The sequence below is a fragment of the Aegilops tauschii genome, chromosome 1, assembly GCF_002575655.3.
Source record: "Aegilops tauschii subsp. strangulata cultivar AL8/78 chromosome 1, Aet v6.0, whole genome shotgun sequence".
NCBI lineage: Eukaryota > Viridiplantae > Streptophyta > Magnoliopsida > Poales > Poaceae > Aegilops > Aegilops tauschii.
The window spans coordinates 326956908-326971914 of record NC_053035.3 but is presented as its reverse complement, the minus strand read 5'-3'; the positions used below and the strand labels follow the sequence as shown (position 1 = coordinate 326971914).

Below are 15007 nucleotides of genomic sequence, written 5' to 3'. Positions count from 1 at the left end.
TGCTCTCGCTAAATCGGCAGAGCATGATGTTTGGTCCTTCCGGTTTAACGAGTTCCCTGATTTAATCAGGACTATTATCTGTAATGAACAATTTATGAATGAATGAATGAAAGGGCGCAGCTGCCCATTATCTCCAAAAAAAAGTTGGTGTTTATCGGTTGCAGCATGCTGATGCCGTCACTTTGAATTTTTAACTTCTTAAAAAACACAATAATGAACTTTTTAAAGAACATCTAAGAAAAATCTAAGTAGAGGACATGCAATCTACTACTCCCTCCGTTCCTAAATATTTGTCTTTTTAGAGATTTCAACAAGTGACTACATACAAAGCAAACTGAGTGAATCTACACTCTAAAATATGTCTATAATATACATCTGTATGTGATAATCCATTTGAAATCTCTAAAAAAACAAATATTTAGGAACGGAGGGAGTAGAAAGTAAGATTGATTCGTGCATGGAGACTCACCTGGCATTCATCCCCTGTTGGAAAAAGTGTCTGTCATCTAGAGAAGGAAAAATTACCCTGGCATAACAAAATCTTCTCTTAAAAAAGCCTGATTCTGAGAGTCGTCCTACACAATAATCAATTCCGCGCATAGATTAAACAGAACAAAATTTGTGATGGCAACGTGCTGAGATGCATATCAGTCATTTCATGGCCAATGACGCGGCCGACGCCTCAGCTATCAATGACAAGGGTTGGCGGGCGTGGAGGCAAGCGCCAATGTCGAATGGGTGCAGCTCAGCGCCATCAAATATGAGATTGACTCCTGGTAAGACCACATCCTTGGTATCGGAATCTTCTGAATCAGTTTTCGGAGAAGGGGATGGTTGATCTTCAGTGACAGATCTTGTAGCAGCCTCATACACGGGAGTGAGTGCGTGGGACCTATCAGAAATCAAGCACATGGCGATGAGCCGTCGACAAAATTAGGGCTGCAACAGTACCATTGTTAATTAACTACATAACACAAGTTCCATGTTGTTGTCAAGTTTCGTTGGAAAATACCTGAGGATGCTCCCATCAAAGCTCAGAACTTCAGTAAAGCACTTCTGCCGTCTTCCGAGCTTCAGCCTGACGTGTTCACCGGGTGACGTCCCTTCTTGGGTAGGCGATGATGGATCATGGAATGGACTCCATCTTCCACTCACAATGTTTATGAGTTGGAGTTGGCGCGGAGAGTTCTTCGAGCCTCCCCGCTGATTTAATAGCCTTGCTGTTGGACCGGTTGCTTGGTACTCAGTGCAAAGTTCGCGCAACCTCTTCCTCACCGTCTGCATAGACTCATAGTGTTCGGTGAGATCATCTTTCTGAAGCATATTTGAGTTGACGACCCTTTCACATATTCTTTCACACAGCTTTGGATTGAACAAAGGAATTCCGAATTCCAAGTTCAGAGGTATCCACTCATAACTTTCCTTCTCTGGAGGTTCACTAGATTCGCTTACCCTGTGAAGCCTTACTAGGCGAAGGTAACCAACCGTGCTCAACTCAACTTTACTGGATAGATCTTCCAACAAGGCAGTCAAATTTGACATCTGCCCCTCAGGCAAATCAGTTCCGGCTAACGCGGATGTGATTGACCCATCAGCATTTTTCAGGGGCAATGGGACATCCATGGTTACGAGGTTTCCTGATTCATCAAGGTCCTTTATGCCCAGTGGTTGCACTATCACGGCAGAATGTCTTGTCATTGAGTTCAGGTAGTGCAGAAGAAGGCCTCCCCTTACCAGGTTCTCTTCAAAGTTTCCTCCTAGTCCACTCACCACAGAGTGATCCCAAGACCATATTAGTGCCTTTTCGCAACCGGCTAATGGCTCGGGAAGCAGCCGCAGACGCTGTCCTTTCATGAAAACAGCAGAGAGCGGGCCACAGCTACCAGAAGTATACAAGGCAAGCTTCATCCAAGGTGTCATTGAGGAGTAAGAAGGCGGACCGAAATGTACTGGTCCTGCAGTGCTGGGTAGAACTGATGAAGGTGGAAAAGGTATCATAGAGACCACAATGTCATAGTCCCTAAGAAGTAATCTTTCCAGCGTGGATGGCGCCAGTGAAGCTAAGCTCTCGCAGCGGAGAATGTTGACTCGGTAATTTCTTTTAGTCTTGCGCACAGCTGGGCCATCCAGTTCTGTAGCCTGGCTATTGTCATTTTGAGTAACCATTTGCCTGCTGTCAAAATCATTTTCGGCTACACTTTCCATCCCTCTTGATATAATACTTGAAGGCGACGACGCCTCTGAATCAACCGTTGGGTATTCCTGTTGTGATGTGTCACCATGTTGGCTTCCGTTATTCCCGACAACATTATCAGCGCCCTCCTCAATGCTTTTCTTGCTTAAAGGGGAGGACAGATCATCCTGACAGTTTCCGTCACTAGATTCATTTGGTGAAGTTCCACCGGACAGCAAACACTCAAGGAAGCATCGCAGGCTAAACGCATGGTTTGCGAATTCCTGGAGTACACCCTCAAACTTCTTTCCTTCTAAACTGGCTAGATCATTGCATAGATCAACAATGCAAGAATAGCCCAGTTTTCCAGCCTCATATAGCGTAACAGCGTGAGACTTCAATCCTGCAATAGGTTAGTGAAGAAAGATCAGTACACTATGCTAATTCAATGGAAGGTTGCATCATAAAGTTATAGTGCAGTTCAAGAACAAGCTTTACAACCATCAATAGGAATCTTTGGGACTATAGCTCCTTCAAGATAAAGAATGTTGAACATATTTTTTGCTTAAAGTTTAGAAAGTGTAAGGTTGGAGTGGCAAGGGGATCTAGCCTGGAGATAGAGAGCCCATCATCAAGTATGAAGTTACATTAGCATCCACAATGAAGCCCACATAAGCAGTTCCAGAGATTTTTCTGGGTCCATCACAATCACTGCTGAGCAATTCTGGACAGGATCTTTCTGAGTTGATGCTCATGCGCGAACCTTCTTCGTCGTCACCAAGAACGTTACTGGGCAATCCAGTAGCACTTGAATCTCTAAGAGCGGAATCTGTATCCAAAAGCTTTACGGCCCATCCCAGTCTGCAGGCAAATGATGCAGCTGCCTGGAGTTGATAAAGGTCAGCCTGTAAAGTTTTAGCCAATTCAGCAACTGTGGCATTTTCACTTGATACAACAAATACAGCATATAGTAGCCTGCAGTCAAGAAAATATGAAATGAATTCAATAGCAACAGGAAATGATAGCAAGGCAGATCAGTTGAATAAGCAACCATGCTCATTAAATTGAATAAGAAACAGTCATGCTCATTATGTGCAAGACTAGTGAAGGCAAACTACTCACTCTTCAATTGGATCTTCGTACGACTGATCCTTATTTGAAACAAAACCTTCAAGTCTTGAAACTGAATCAATGGTACAAGTTTAGAACTAAAGCATCATCAAGTAGTAGGTTTACATGTATAAATCTTAACTTTTGGGTAAATTAGGTTGTAACTTGATGCGATAAAATGACATTGGCAACACATCGATGCCAGTGTGAAAGTTATAAGCCTCTGCCAGATAATGTCTTTGTCAGCACAAACTAGCTGACATGAGACAACTGCACCAATGAGTTCTGGGCCAATTCCCGCAAAAAACTTTAATGCTGGGCTGCCCAATAACAGAAATCCTATATATTATTCTGAAACTGTCCTCTAGATAAACAATAGCACAAATTGGTTTGATTGCATACCTCTGAAACGGTCCTCTGGATAAACTGGCACATCGAAGTATACCCCTCCTCTTCTGTAAAGACAATTTATAACTTCTGGATCAAACAGAACATATGAATTGACTTCCTCCTTACATATTTTGTCTATTGCTATTGTCTCTTCCTCAGAAAGCTTCTGCGGTAATACTACAACATCAATTCCCATAAAGAAAAAGTTTTCTTTATGATTATTTATCTTATGAAACAAGTTCTAGTAAAACCTATGTCATCACACAGTAAAAAAGAATAATCACCCCTCATGAATCTTACCTTAAACTCTTCCAATGTAAAGTTGACGAAACGGACTCCCCACCAAGGTTCTATTGCTAAATCTGCGGGTTGTGCAGGCAGCAACTCTTTCGCAATTGATTTGCTCAGCTTCCACATTATCTTCTGAAATACCAAAAAGTGAAAAGAAGGGATTACATAACAAGAGGAAAAGAGGACGCTAGTTGGGGTATGTTCACTTTTCTGAACATATGAAAATCATCAGTGTGTTAAATTGATAACCTCACATCTAATCATATATCTCAGCAATAATACTCGAGTAAAATTCACTTTATACCCTCTTTGTGCTCGAGTGACAGCAGTTACCCCATTTAAGAAAATTTCCTTGAGCTAGACAATTTAAGAGGTTTATTCGACATTTTCAGAATTTAACACTGAACCCCCTCAGAAAAGCGGCCCCATGTTTCAGGCCCATGTGGCTGCCGGGCGAGAGGCCATGCATGTGGATGACATGTCACAAAATATTAGAAACTCATTACAGTAATAACTTAAAAATATTGATAAAATCACATCTCACTCATTTTAACTCTTAAGTTGAGTGATAGTTGTTCCAAAAAGGAAGTACAACTTAATTATCTACAATGTTTTTTTATTTTTCTGAAATTTAATCTTGATGAATTGTGTTCAAGGTACTCTGAAAATCCTTAATAAGTCTAACGTAACCTCAGTTACAGTCATTTCTCATCAGTAAAATCCAAATAATTATGCCAATTGGAATCTTTGTTCGGGGACACATGAAGGACATAATATGCCAATATACCTTCGATTTGCATTTATTCATGATATCAATAAATTCGTTTCTTCCAACACCAGTAATCCTCAGGGCATCAGCAGCACTGAAGTTCGGAATACTGTCATATGGTTGCTCTGCAAGTATTTTCAACAAGTTAGAATTATAAAGAGAACAATTTAGCATATTAAATAAACCAGTTTATGCAACTGGGGAACAATATTTACATATGAGTTATAAAATAATCTATGTTAGTAGCAAGGATAATAAAACTGGGGTATACAGTAAACACACATCAAAGATATGCAATACACCGGTTGAAAATATTTTCATATAATATCCCAGAATCAACCAAATTATAGTCTCAGTTATGGAATTAAACAAACATACCCTACATTCCACAATATTAGTCCAAGTACGTATGCGAACAGCCGAAAGGGATGCATAAAACTTAGTAATTAAATAAAATATTTGAACCACTGAACGAGCAAACTCTTTTCATTGATAGAAGTTTTAATATACTTAGGAATGATCACATTTGACAGTCTAGTAGAAACATATAATACAGCCCTCGGGCTTCATTATTGCCCAAGCTGGACAGATAATAATTAGTACGGGTCATATGCGATGCGATAAACCAAAACTATGCAGTACTAACTGGATAAATGATTCATATAGATTTGTGAAGAAATGACAGTTCTGTGTTGTATAGTAGGTATGGAACTTTCTGTTCCTGGTAGAAATATTTAAATGAACTGTTATGACCGGTTTGGTCTATACCAGAAAGAGGCCCACCGGGCATTAGTATTAGGGGCTTGACCCACAAGTTATCTTAGGCAAGTTATATTAGGCAAGTTATCTTAGGCTAAAGTTATAAATACTAGTTGTAAGACACCGTTTGAGGCAAGCAATAAAGATATTATAATCTTCTGTTGCCCGGCTCCCCAAGGAGCCGGAACCCTAGCCGCCGCACCTAACCCTAGCCGCGACGGCGCCTCATCGCCGGCGCGCCCGCTCCAGCCCTCATCCTCCTCCCCCTTGTCCATACAATCTACGCCGGAGGCCCGGTAGGAACCCCAGTCCTACCAATTTGGTATCCAGAGACACCAGGCCGATCATGTCGCTTCCTCCATCACCGCCGCAGCTGCCATCCACCTCCGCCCCACCACCGCTGCCGCCGGCCACCTCCTCGCCGATGACGGCGATCACGTCCGGGACCATCACCACCACCGCGCCAGCGCCGACCACCACCACGACGGATCCGCCCCCTCTCCTTACGCCCGCGGAGATGTCGGGCACCCTGCGAGAGCTCGTCCAAGCCGTCCGGGGCATCACCCTCTACCTCGCCGGGAACCAGCCCCCGCCGCCGAGCGCCGCCACCACCGCCTATGGGCCGCCGCCGCTACAGTGGCCCGCCCCGGCCTTCCAGGCGCCCTACGGAGGGGCGCCTCCGCCGCCGCTCCTGCTGCCGCACTACCCGGCCGCGGGAACGCCTTGGCCAGCGTGGCCGACCGCCACCGCATCGCTGGGGGGCCCGCCTCAGGAGTTCCTCCCAGCGCCACCGCCGGCCCCCACGACGCAGGCGACGGTGCAGCAGCACCACCAGGCGCCGCCGCCATCGACAGCACCACCACCCGCGTCCCGACCTACTGGCCGGCCCCTTCACCAGGTGCAATTTCCGCCCTCGCCATCGCCGATTCCCGCGTGGGCGGCCGGCTCGTCTCCGGACCCGGTGTATACTACGGCGCCGGAACACCCGATGCCCTCCCTCCGATTTGACCGTCCCTCCAGCTCGGCGAACTACGCCCCAGAGATCCCCGACCCGGCACACGCACTACCGTTGATTGCAGCTCCCGGGCACGGTGGCCCGACACCCCCTCGCTTCGCCAAACTGGACTTCGCCACTTACGACGACACGGAGGACCCCCTTAACTGGCTCAACCAGTGCGAGCAGTTCTTTCGAGGGCAGCGGACGCTCGCTTCGGATCGTACCTGGCTCGCGTCCTATCATCTCCGAGGCGCGGCGCAGACTTGGTACTACGCCCTCGAGCAGGACGAGGGCGGCATGCCACCATGGGAGCGCTTCCGGGAGCTTTGTCTCCTCCGGTTCGGGCCTCCTATCCGCGGGAGCCGACTGGCGGCCCTCGGCCGCTTGCCTTTCACATCCACAGTGCAGGACTACGCCGACCGCTTTCAGGCCCTGGCATGCCATGCGCCGGGCGTCTCCGCGACTCAGCGCGCCGAGTTATTTGTGGGCGGATTACCGGACCATATTCGCGTGGACGTCGAGCTCCGGGATCCCCCCGACCTCCAGACGGCCATGTACTACGCCCGGGCCTTCGAACAGCGGGCTCAGGCGCTGCAGCAACCGGTTGGCCGGGGCGGCCGCCATCCCAGTCGACCAACGCCGACTCCACCATCACCGGGCCGGCTTCCTCCAGCCACGCCGACCGCACCTCCGGCCACCACCCGGACCTTCCGTCGGTTGTCACCGGCCGAGCAGCAGGAGCGTCGCCGTCAGGGCCTCTGCTTCAACTGTGATGAGCCCTACACGCCGACCCATGTCTGCCCCGCCTATTTTACTTGGAGACGGTCGACTACACCGAGGCGGACGACTCGACCGACGAGCCACCAACCGCGGCGGCCGCGGACACGCGCGCGGATTCCACGGCGACGGCGTGCGTCGTCTCCCTCCACGCTCTCGCCGGCATCCGTGGCGAGCGGACCATGTTGTTACCGGTGACGGTCCATGGCGAGCGGCTGGTGGCCCTGCTGGATACTGGCTCCACCCATAACTTCCTGCCCGCGGCAACCATGCGTCGGCTAGCACTGCCGACCACGGGCGGGGAGCGCCTGCGGATCACGGTGGCAAACGGCGATCGCCTCCGGTGCCATGGGCTCGCCCGCGACGTTCCCATCTCCATCGGTGGCGAGCACTTCTCCATTACATGTGCAGGCATCGATCTCGGCTGCTTCGACTTCATCCTCGGGGTGGATTTTCTCCGGACCCTCGGGCCCATCCTGTGGGACTTCGACGCACTCTCGATGACGTTCTGGCGGCTGGGCCGCCGCATCCGGTGGGACGGCCTTGGGGGCGCCGCGCCAGCCGTGCCACACCTCCAGCTGGCTGCCGCGTCCCAGGAGGCCGAGCACCCCCTGCTGGATCCCCTTCTGCAGCAGCACAGCGACCTCTTCGACGAGCCACGGGGTCTTCCACCCGCCCGGGTGTACGACCATCATATTCACCTCGTACCGGGCTCCACCCCCGTGGCGGTTCGGCCCTACCGCTACCCTCAGCTGCAGAAGGATGAGTTAGAGCGACAGTGTGCCCTTATGCTCGCGGCAGGCATCATCCGGATCTCCACGTCGCCCTTCTCCGCGCCGGTGCTTCTCGTCCGTAAGTCGGACGGCACGTGGCGTTTCTGCATCGACTATCGCGCCCTCAACGCACTCACGCTCAAGGACAAGTTCCCTATACCGGTGGTCGACGAGCTCTTGGATGAGCTCCATGGGGCGCGCTTCTTCACCAAGCTCGATCTCCGGTCGGGCTATCATCAGGTGCGCATGCATCCAGACGACATCGCCAAGACGGCGTTTCGCACCCACCATGGCCACTTCGAGTTCTTGGTGATGCCCTTCGGCCTCGCCAACGCCCCGGCGACTTTCCAGGCCCTGATGAACGACGTCCTTCGACCCTACTTACGGCGGTTTGTGCTTGTTTTCTTTGATGACATTCTTATCTACAGCGCCACCTGGGCCGAGCACCTCAAGCACGTCGCCATCGTCTTCAACGAGCTTCGGGCGCACCACCTCCACCTTAAGCGCTCGAAGTGCTCGTTCGGGACACCTACCGTCGCCTACCTCGGCCATGTCATCTCGGCCGACGGGGTGGCTATGGACGCCGACAAGGTGGCGGCCGTCTCTGCATGGCCGACGCCTCACTCGCCGCGGGCTCTCCGCGGGTTCCTCGGCCTCGCCGGCTACTACCGGAAATTTATCCGGGAGTTCGGGGTCATCGCGGCGCCCCTCACGCGGTTGCTTCGCCGCGACGCTTTCGCCTGGGACGACGACGGCGTTCGAGGCCCTCAAGGGGGCCCTCACGACGGGCCCCGTCCTCCAGATGCCCGACTTCGACCGCCCGTTCGTGGTGGACTGTGACGCCTCGGGCGCCGGGTTCGGCGCCGTGCTTCATCAAGGCGATGGGCCCCTCGCTTTCTTCAGCCGGCCTTTCGCTCCAAGCCATCTTAAGCTGGCGGCATACGAGCGGGAGCTCATTGGCCTTGTACAGGCCATTCGTCATTGGCGGCCGTACTTGTGGGGACGGTCCTTCCACATTCGCACGGACCACTACAGCCTGAAGTTCTTGCTGGACCAACGGTTGTCGACCGTGCCGCAGCACCAGTGGATCAGCAAGCTCTTCGGCTTCGACTTCTCCGTGGAGTATCGGCCGGGCCGTCTTAACATCGTGGCCGACGCGCTGTCCCGTCGCGACTCCGACCTTGCTTCCTCCAGCGACGAGTCCGCCGGGGCGGCCCTGTGCATCCGCTCCGGGCCGACGTTCGGTCTCTTCGCCGACATTCGCCGCGCCACTGCGACGGCCGACGACGCCGTCCTTCTTCAGCAGCAGCTCACGGCCGGCGACCTGGAGGAGCCTTGGCGCTTCTCTGACGGACTGCTTCTCCATGGGCGCCGGATCTTTGTTCCGGCGCATGATGATCTCCGTCACCAGGTGTTACAGCTCGCCCACTCGGCGGGTCATGAGGGTATGCAGAAAACCCTCCATCGTCTTCGCGCCGACTTCTACATCCCTGGCGATCACGCCCTGGTCCGCGACTAGGTTCGGTCTTGTCAGACATGCCAGCGCAACAAGACGGACACCCTGAGGCCGGCTGGCTTACTTCAGCCTTTGGAGGTGCCGTCTCAGGTTTGGGCGGATATCTCCATGGACTTCATCGAGGGCCTTCCCAAGGTGGGCGGCAAGTCGGTCATTCTCACGGTGGTCGACCGCTTCTCCAAGTACGCCCACTTCATCGCGCTCGGCCATCCGTACACGGCGGCGTCAGTGGCCCGGGCCTTCTTCGACGGCATCGTCCGTCTCCATGGGTTCCCTGCTTCGATCGTCAGTGATCGGGACCCAGTGTTCACGGGCCATGTCTGGCGCGATCTCTTCAGGATGGCGGGTGTCCAACTCCGCCTGAGTACGGCGTTCCATCCTCAGACAGATGGTCAGTCCGAGGTGGTTAACAAGGTCATTGCCATGTATTTGCGTTGTGTGACAGGTGATCGGCCTCGCGCTTGGGTGGATTGGCTCTCTTGGGCGGAGTACTGCTATAATACCTCTTATCACTCCGCCCTGCGCGCGACGCCGTTTGAGGTGGTCTATGGTCGACCACCCCCGCCTATACTTTCGGTGGACCCGGAGACGGCTCGGACGGAGGTTGCGGGTGACCTTATCCGCACTCGTGACGAGATGCTTGCTGAGGTTCGTCAGCGTCTCCTTCAGGCACAGCAGCTGGCCAAGCACTACTACGACGATCATCATCGCGAGGCGGAGTTCGCGGTGGGTGATTGGGTGTGGCTGCGTCTCCTCCACCGCTCTACGCAGTCACTCGACCCGCGCGCGAAGCGCAAGCTCGGCCCTCGCTACGCCGGGCCCTTCCCTATCTTGGAGCGCATTGGGAAGGTGGCCTATCGTCTTCAGCTTCCAGCCCGCGCTCGCATCCACGACGTCTTCCATGTTGGGCTGCTCAAGCCTTTCCGTGGCGAGCCACCGGCGGCTCCTCCGGCGCTTCCTCCACTCGCCGATGGTCGCATTCTTCCCGAGCCGGCAAAGGTGTTGCAGGCGCAGCTCCGTCGTGGCGTCTGGTTCGTCCTCGTTCAGTGGGCGGGCCTTCCGGAGGAGGAGGCTACTTGGGAGCAGCGTGACGAATTCCGCCAACACTATCCAGACTTTCAGCTCGAGAACGAGCTGTTTGCGCAGGCGGGGAGAGATGTTATGACCGGTTTGGTCTATACCAGAAAGAGGCCCACCGGGCATTAGTATTAGGGGCTTGACCCACAAGTTATCTTAGGCAAGTTATATTAGGCAAGTTATCTTAGTAAAGTTATAAATACTAGTTGTAAGACACCGTTTGAGGCAAGCAATAAAGATATTATAATCTTCTGTTGCCCGGCTCCCCAAGGAGCCGGAACCCTAGCCGCCGCACCTAACCCTAGCCGCGACGGCACCTCATCGCCGGCGCGCCCGCTCCAGCCCTCATCCTCCTCCCCCTTGTCCATACAATCTACGCCGGAGGCCCGGTAGGAACCCTAGTCCTACCATGAACACATAAAGGCTGCTGGACATGAATGCAGGTCAACTGGCAAGCAAAACAACTCGAAGAATCTGATGACAGGAAATGCTTTGCCTTTTATTGACACAAGTGGTTACCATTCTTCATAGCTTCAAAAAGGACGTCACAGTAATATTTGAATGCTGATATCCTCATTACTCGACAGATGTAGTCTGCGAGATGGTATGGGTATAACTGCAATTATTTTTGTCAAAGTAGCAGTCATGAAAGCTTTAAAAAAAATTACAGTCTAGAGAATGCCAGAAATCTAGAATTAGTTGAACAAACCAAGGAAAATAAAATAAAACCATGATGCAACTGCAAGAGCTATTGATCGAGAAAGCAACCCAAGAGAAATTTAAAAAGAATTAGGCCGATGAATTTAGATTTGATTTTCAGTCAGCCAAAGCATAGTGTTTCACTTGCAGGTATGACAATGCAAAAGTGTGGAAGATGATAATAAACTACTGAAAACTGGTTCTAACAAGATTTCTACAAACCAGTATCTTGTTGTAATAATTACGGAAATGAGAAAAATCTAAACAACATACTGCTAGATTTCTGCAGAGATAGCGCAACAAATCCTCGTAATATTCCCCCTCTTTGCATACTTTACGGGCAAAGCAGTTATTCCATGGCAGTCGTTTTCGTATACAATAATCTACAATCCTGCCATTAAATTATTCAGGAAGCAGAAGATCAGGCATCTGAAGAATCATTCACCATTCGCAAAAACAAAAAGCAATTTCTGCGTCACCTAGTCCGCAACTACGTTACAAGTGTTAGATAGTTCCCCGCAAAAAAAAGTGTTACATATATAGATAGCCTTAGTTATCAACATAAGTTGTTCATAGATGTAGAAAACACGAGGTAATCATTCTACTACATGGACAGATGCAGTTGGAAACCTGTAGAATCGACATAAGTCGACACGTGTGTGTGTGTTATATACCGTTATTGTAACCGGCCGCGTGTAAGATGTGTGATAGTACGATTTGCCAGGCTCACATTGGAATGGATGGCATTTTTACAGATTATGAACTCTGCGGTGTTATACTGCGTGAATTCTTCCTTGAAATTTCCCAAACCATCCACATGAATGGCTAGAGTTTGGATGGGCATCGACAGTTTGTGTTTGCCCAAACCAGCATTCCAACATGCGTGCGTGCTTGCCTTAACAAACAACGATTTCTGTTCTGGAACAGGCAGATTAAAAAGGCTGATGAATGGAGTAGGAGCGATCGACTGCGCGAGAGGGCCATTAACGGGCCCCGGAGGATCGGCGGCCATTAGATTGATCCGCGTTAATCGTACGTACCTGCGGTGCCACTCGTCCTTGGAGACGAGCGCGGCCTGGATGCGCTTGGGGAGGGTCTCCCAAGGGCACTCGTCCCTGATGGCCTTCACCATCATCTGCTCCTCCACCGTCGCCGCCATCTGCTGCTGCATCCTCGCTCGATCTCGTCCTCCCCCTCCTTTGCTTGGCTCGATGGACAATGCGGGCGGACGGAGCGACTCCGATCCTAATCCCGGCGAGAGGAACAAAGAGGGAGAGAGGGGGGAGGAAAAGATAGAAAAGGAAAAGTTGTTCCTCTTCCTACTGGACTGGAAGGGATCGCCTCTTCTAATCTAATCGATCCATACGCGCACCGCGCGCTGATCCAGTTATTCCCAACCCATCCATCGCCCTACTTCCTTCCAAGCACGCCCTCTCCTCAGTGGTCGTGAGCTGTCGCATGTCTCCGAGCAAGGCTTTCGCCGCCGTCTGGAATTGGAGAGGGACTATTTATAGGCTTCCATGTCTCAGATGAACAGTAAATTCTAACGAAAATGTTAACGCCCACGCGTGTGGGTGTCTCGCAACTCGCTCACACGTATGGATCCTCGTCCAACCAATTCTGCACGAATCTTGGCGCGTTTTAGCAGTTTTTGTGTGCCACGTAGGACTAAGCTGGTGTGTGGGCATTCATCCGGTCGCCCACACGTCCTTTTTCACCACACGGGGGCCTGGTGTGTGGGCGTTTGGCAATTTGCCCACACACTAGTTTCACGCACGCAGAGGGGGCTGGTGTGTGGGCGTTTATCACTTCGCCCACACGCCCGTCTCTTAGCCCACACCCAAAGCTGGCAGTTGCCATGTGTTTCTGCAGGTATATGACAACTCTAGCTTTGCTTGTAAGCAGATGGCAACTCTTTTTTACCCGAGTTGTCATGTGTTTTTGTATGGTACATGGCAACTGTCGTAGCGTGCACGTAAGCAGATGGCAACTCTTTCTTTTACATGGCAACTGCCCTAGCGTGCTTGTGAGCATATGGCAACTCTCTCTTTTACCCGAACATGTTTTTTTGTCATGCCTTCTTGTAGTGCTACATGGCAACTGCTAGTATTTAGTGGGTGGCAACTCCAAAGTTTTGAAATCATGGCAATTGCAGTAGATCAGACCATACATGGCAACTGCAGTTGAGCAACCATGGCAACTGTAGTTGTCCGACATGGCTGTTGGGGATCGTAGCAGAATTTTAAAATTTCCTACGCATCACCAAGATCCATCTATGGAGTATACTAGCAACGAGGGGAAATAAGTGCATCTACATACCCTTGTACATCGCGAGCGGAAGCGTTCAAGTGAACGGGGTTGATGGAGTCGTACTCGACGTGATCCAAATCACCGATGACCGAGTGCCGAACGGACGGCACCTCCGCGTTCAACACACGTACGGAGCAGCGACGTCTCCTCCTTCTTGATCCAGCAAGGGGGATGGAGAGGTTGATGGAGATCCAGCAGCACGACGGCGTGGTGGTGGAAGTAGCGGGATCCCGGCAGGGCTTCGCCAAGCACAAGCGGGAGGGAGAGGTGTTGCAGGGGGAGAGGGAGGCGCCAGGGGCTGTTGTTTTGCTGCCCTCCCCCCCCCCACTATATATAGGGTCCCCTGGGGGGGCGCCGGCCCTGGGAGATCAGATCTCCAAGGGGGGTGGCGGCCAAGGGGGAAGGGGGGTGGCTTCCCCCCAAGCCAAGTGGGGCGCCCCCACCCCTAGGGTTTCCAACCCTAGGCGCAGGGGGAGGCCCAAGGGGGGCGCCCCAGCTCACTAAGGGCTGGTTCCCTTCCCACTTCAGCCCATGGGGCCCTCCGGGATAGGTGGCCCCACCCGATGGACGCCCGGGACCCTTCCGGTGGTCCCGGTACAATACCGATAACCCCCGAAACTTTCTCGGTGGCCGAAACTGGACTTCCTATATACAATTCTTCACCTCCGGACCATTCCGGAACTCCTCGTGACGTCCGGGATCTCATCCGGGACTCCGAACAACTTTCGGGTTTCCGCATACTAATATCTCTACAACCCTAGCATCACCGAACCTTAAGTGTGTAGACCCTATGGGTTCGGGAGACATGCAGACATGACCGAGACGCCTCTCTGGTCAATAACCAACAGCGGGATCTGGATACCCATGTTGGCTCCCACATGTTCCACGATGATCTCATCGGATGAACCACGATGTCGAGGATTCAATCAATCCCGTATACAATTCCCTTTGTCAATCGGTATGTTACTTGCCCGAGATTCGATGTCGGTATCTCAATACCTTGTTCAATCTCGTTACCGGCAAGTCTCTTTACTCGTACCATAATGCATGATCCCGTGACTAACTCCTTAGTCACATTGAGCTCATTATGATGATGCATTACCGAGTGGGCCCAGAGATACCTCTCCGTCAAACGGAGTGACAAATCCCAGTCTCGATTCGTGCCAACCCAACAGACACTTTCGGAGATACCCGTAGTGCACCTTTATAGCCACCCAGTTACGTTGTGATGTTTGGCACACCCAAAGCACTCCTACGGTATCCGGGAGTTGCACAATCTCATGGTCTAAGGAAATGATACTTGACAATTGGAAAAGCTCTAGCAAACGAACTACACGATCTTTGTGCTATGCTTAGAATTGTGTCT

The 15007-nt window shown here is 51.5% G+C and overlaps 1 protein-coding gene across 1 annotated transcript; it reads right to left on the bottom strand.

Annotated features, from left to right (window-relative positions):
• Nucleotides 1–372: 372 nt before the first annotated feature.
• LOC109754001 (uncharacterized) lies at nucleotides 373–13074 on the bottom strand. Its single transcript, XM_020312930.2, has 10 exons — nucleotides 12372–13074; nucleotides 11605–11722; nucleotides 11152–11248; nucleotides 4752–4858; nucleotides 3974–4096; nucleotides 3686–3839; nucleotides 3296–3356; nucleotides 2784–3148; nucleotides 1013–2576; nucleotides 373–892 (listed from the first exon to the last, which is right to left on the bottom strand). Exons 1-10 carry the CDS (start codon nucleotides 12500–12502, stop codon nucleotides 652–654), a joined length of 2961 nt encoding a protein of 986 aa, XP_020168519.1. The 5' UTR covers nucleotides 12503–13074; the 3' UTR covers nucleotides 373–651.
• Nucleotides 13075–15007: the final 1933 nt, after the last annotated feature.

Bases quoted from the DNA above. Each gene is read 5' to 3' on its own strand.
- LOC109754001 (XM_020312930.2), bottom strand. From the start codon at position 12,502: ATGCAGCAGCAGATGGCGGCGACGGTGGAGGAGCAGATGATGGTGAAG. The intron at 3,357-3,685 runs GTATGCAATCAA...CCATTGATTCAG, and splicing joins TCCAGAGGACCGTTTCAGAG to TTTCAAGACTTGAAGGTTTT. The intron at 893-1,012 runs GTATTTTCCAAC...GATTTCTGATAG, and splicing joins TTTGATGGGAGCATCCTCAG to GTCCCACGCACTCACTCCCG.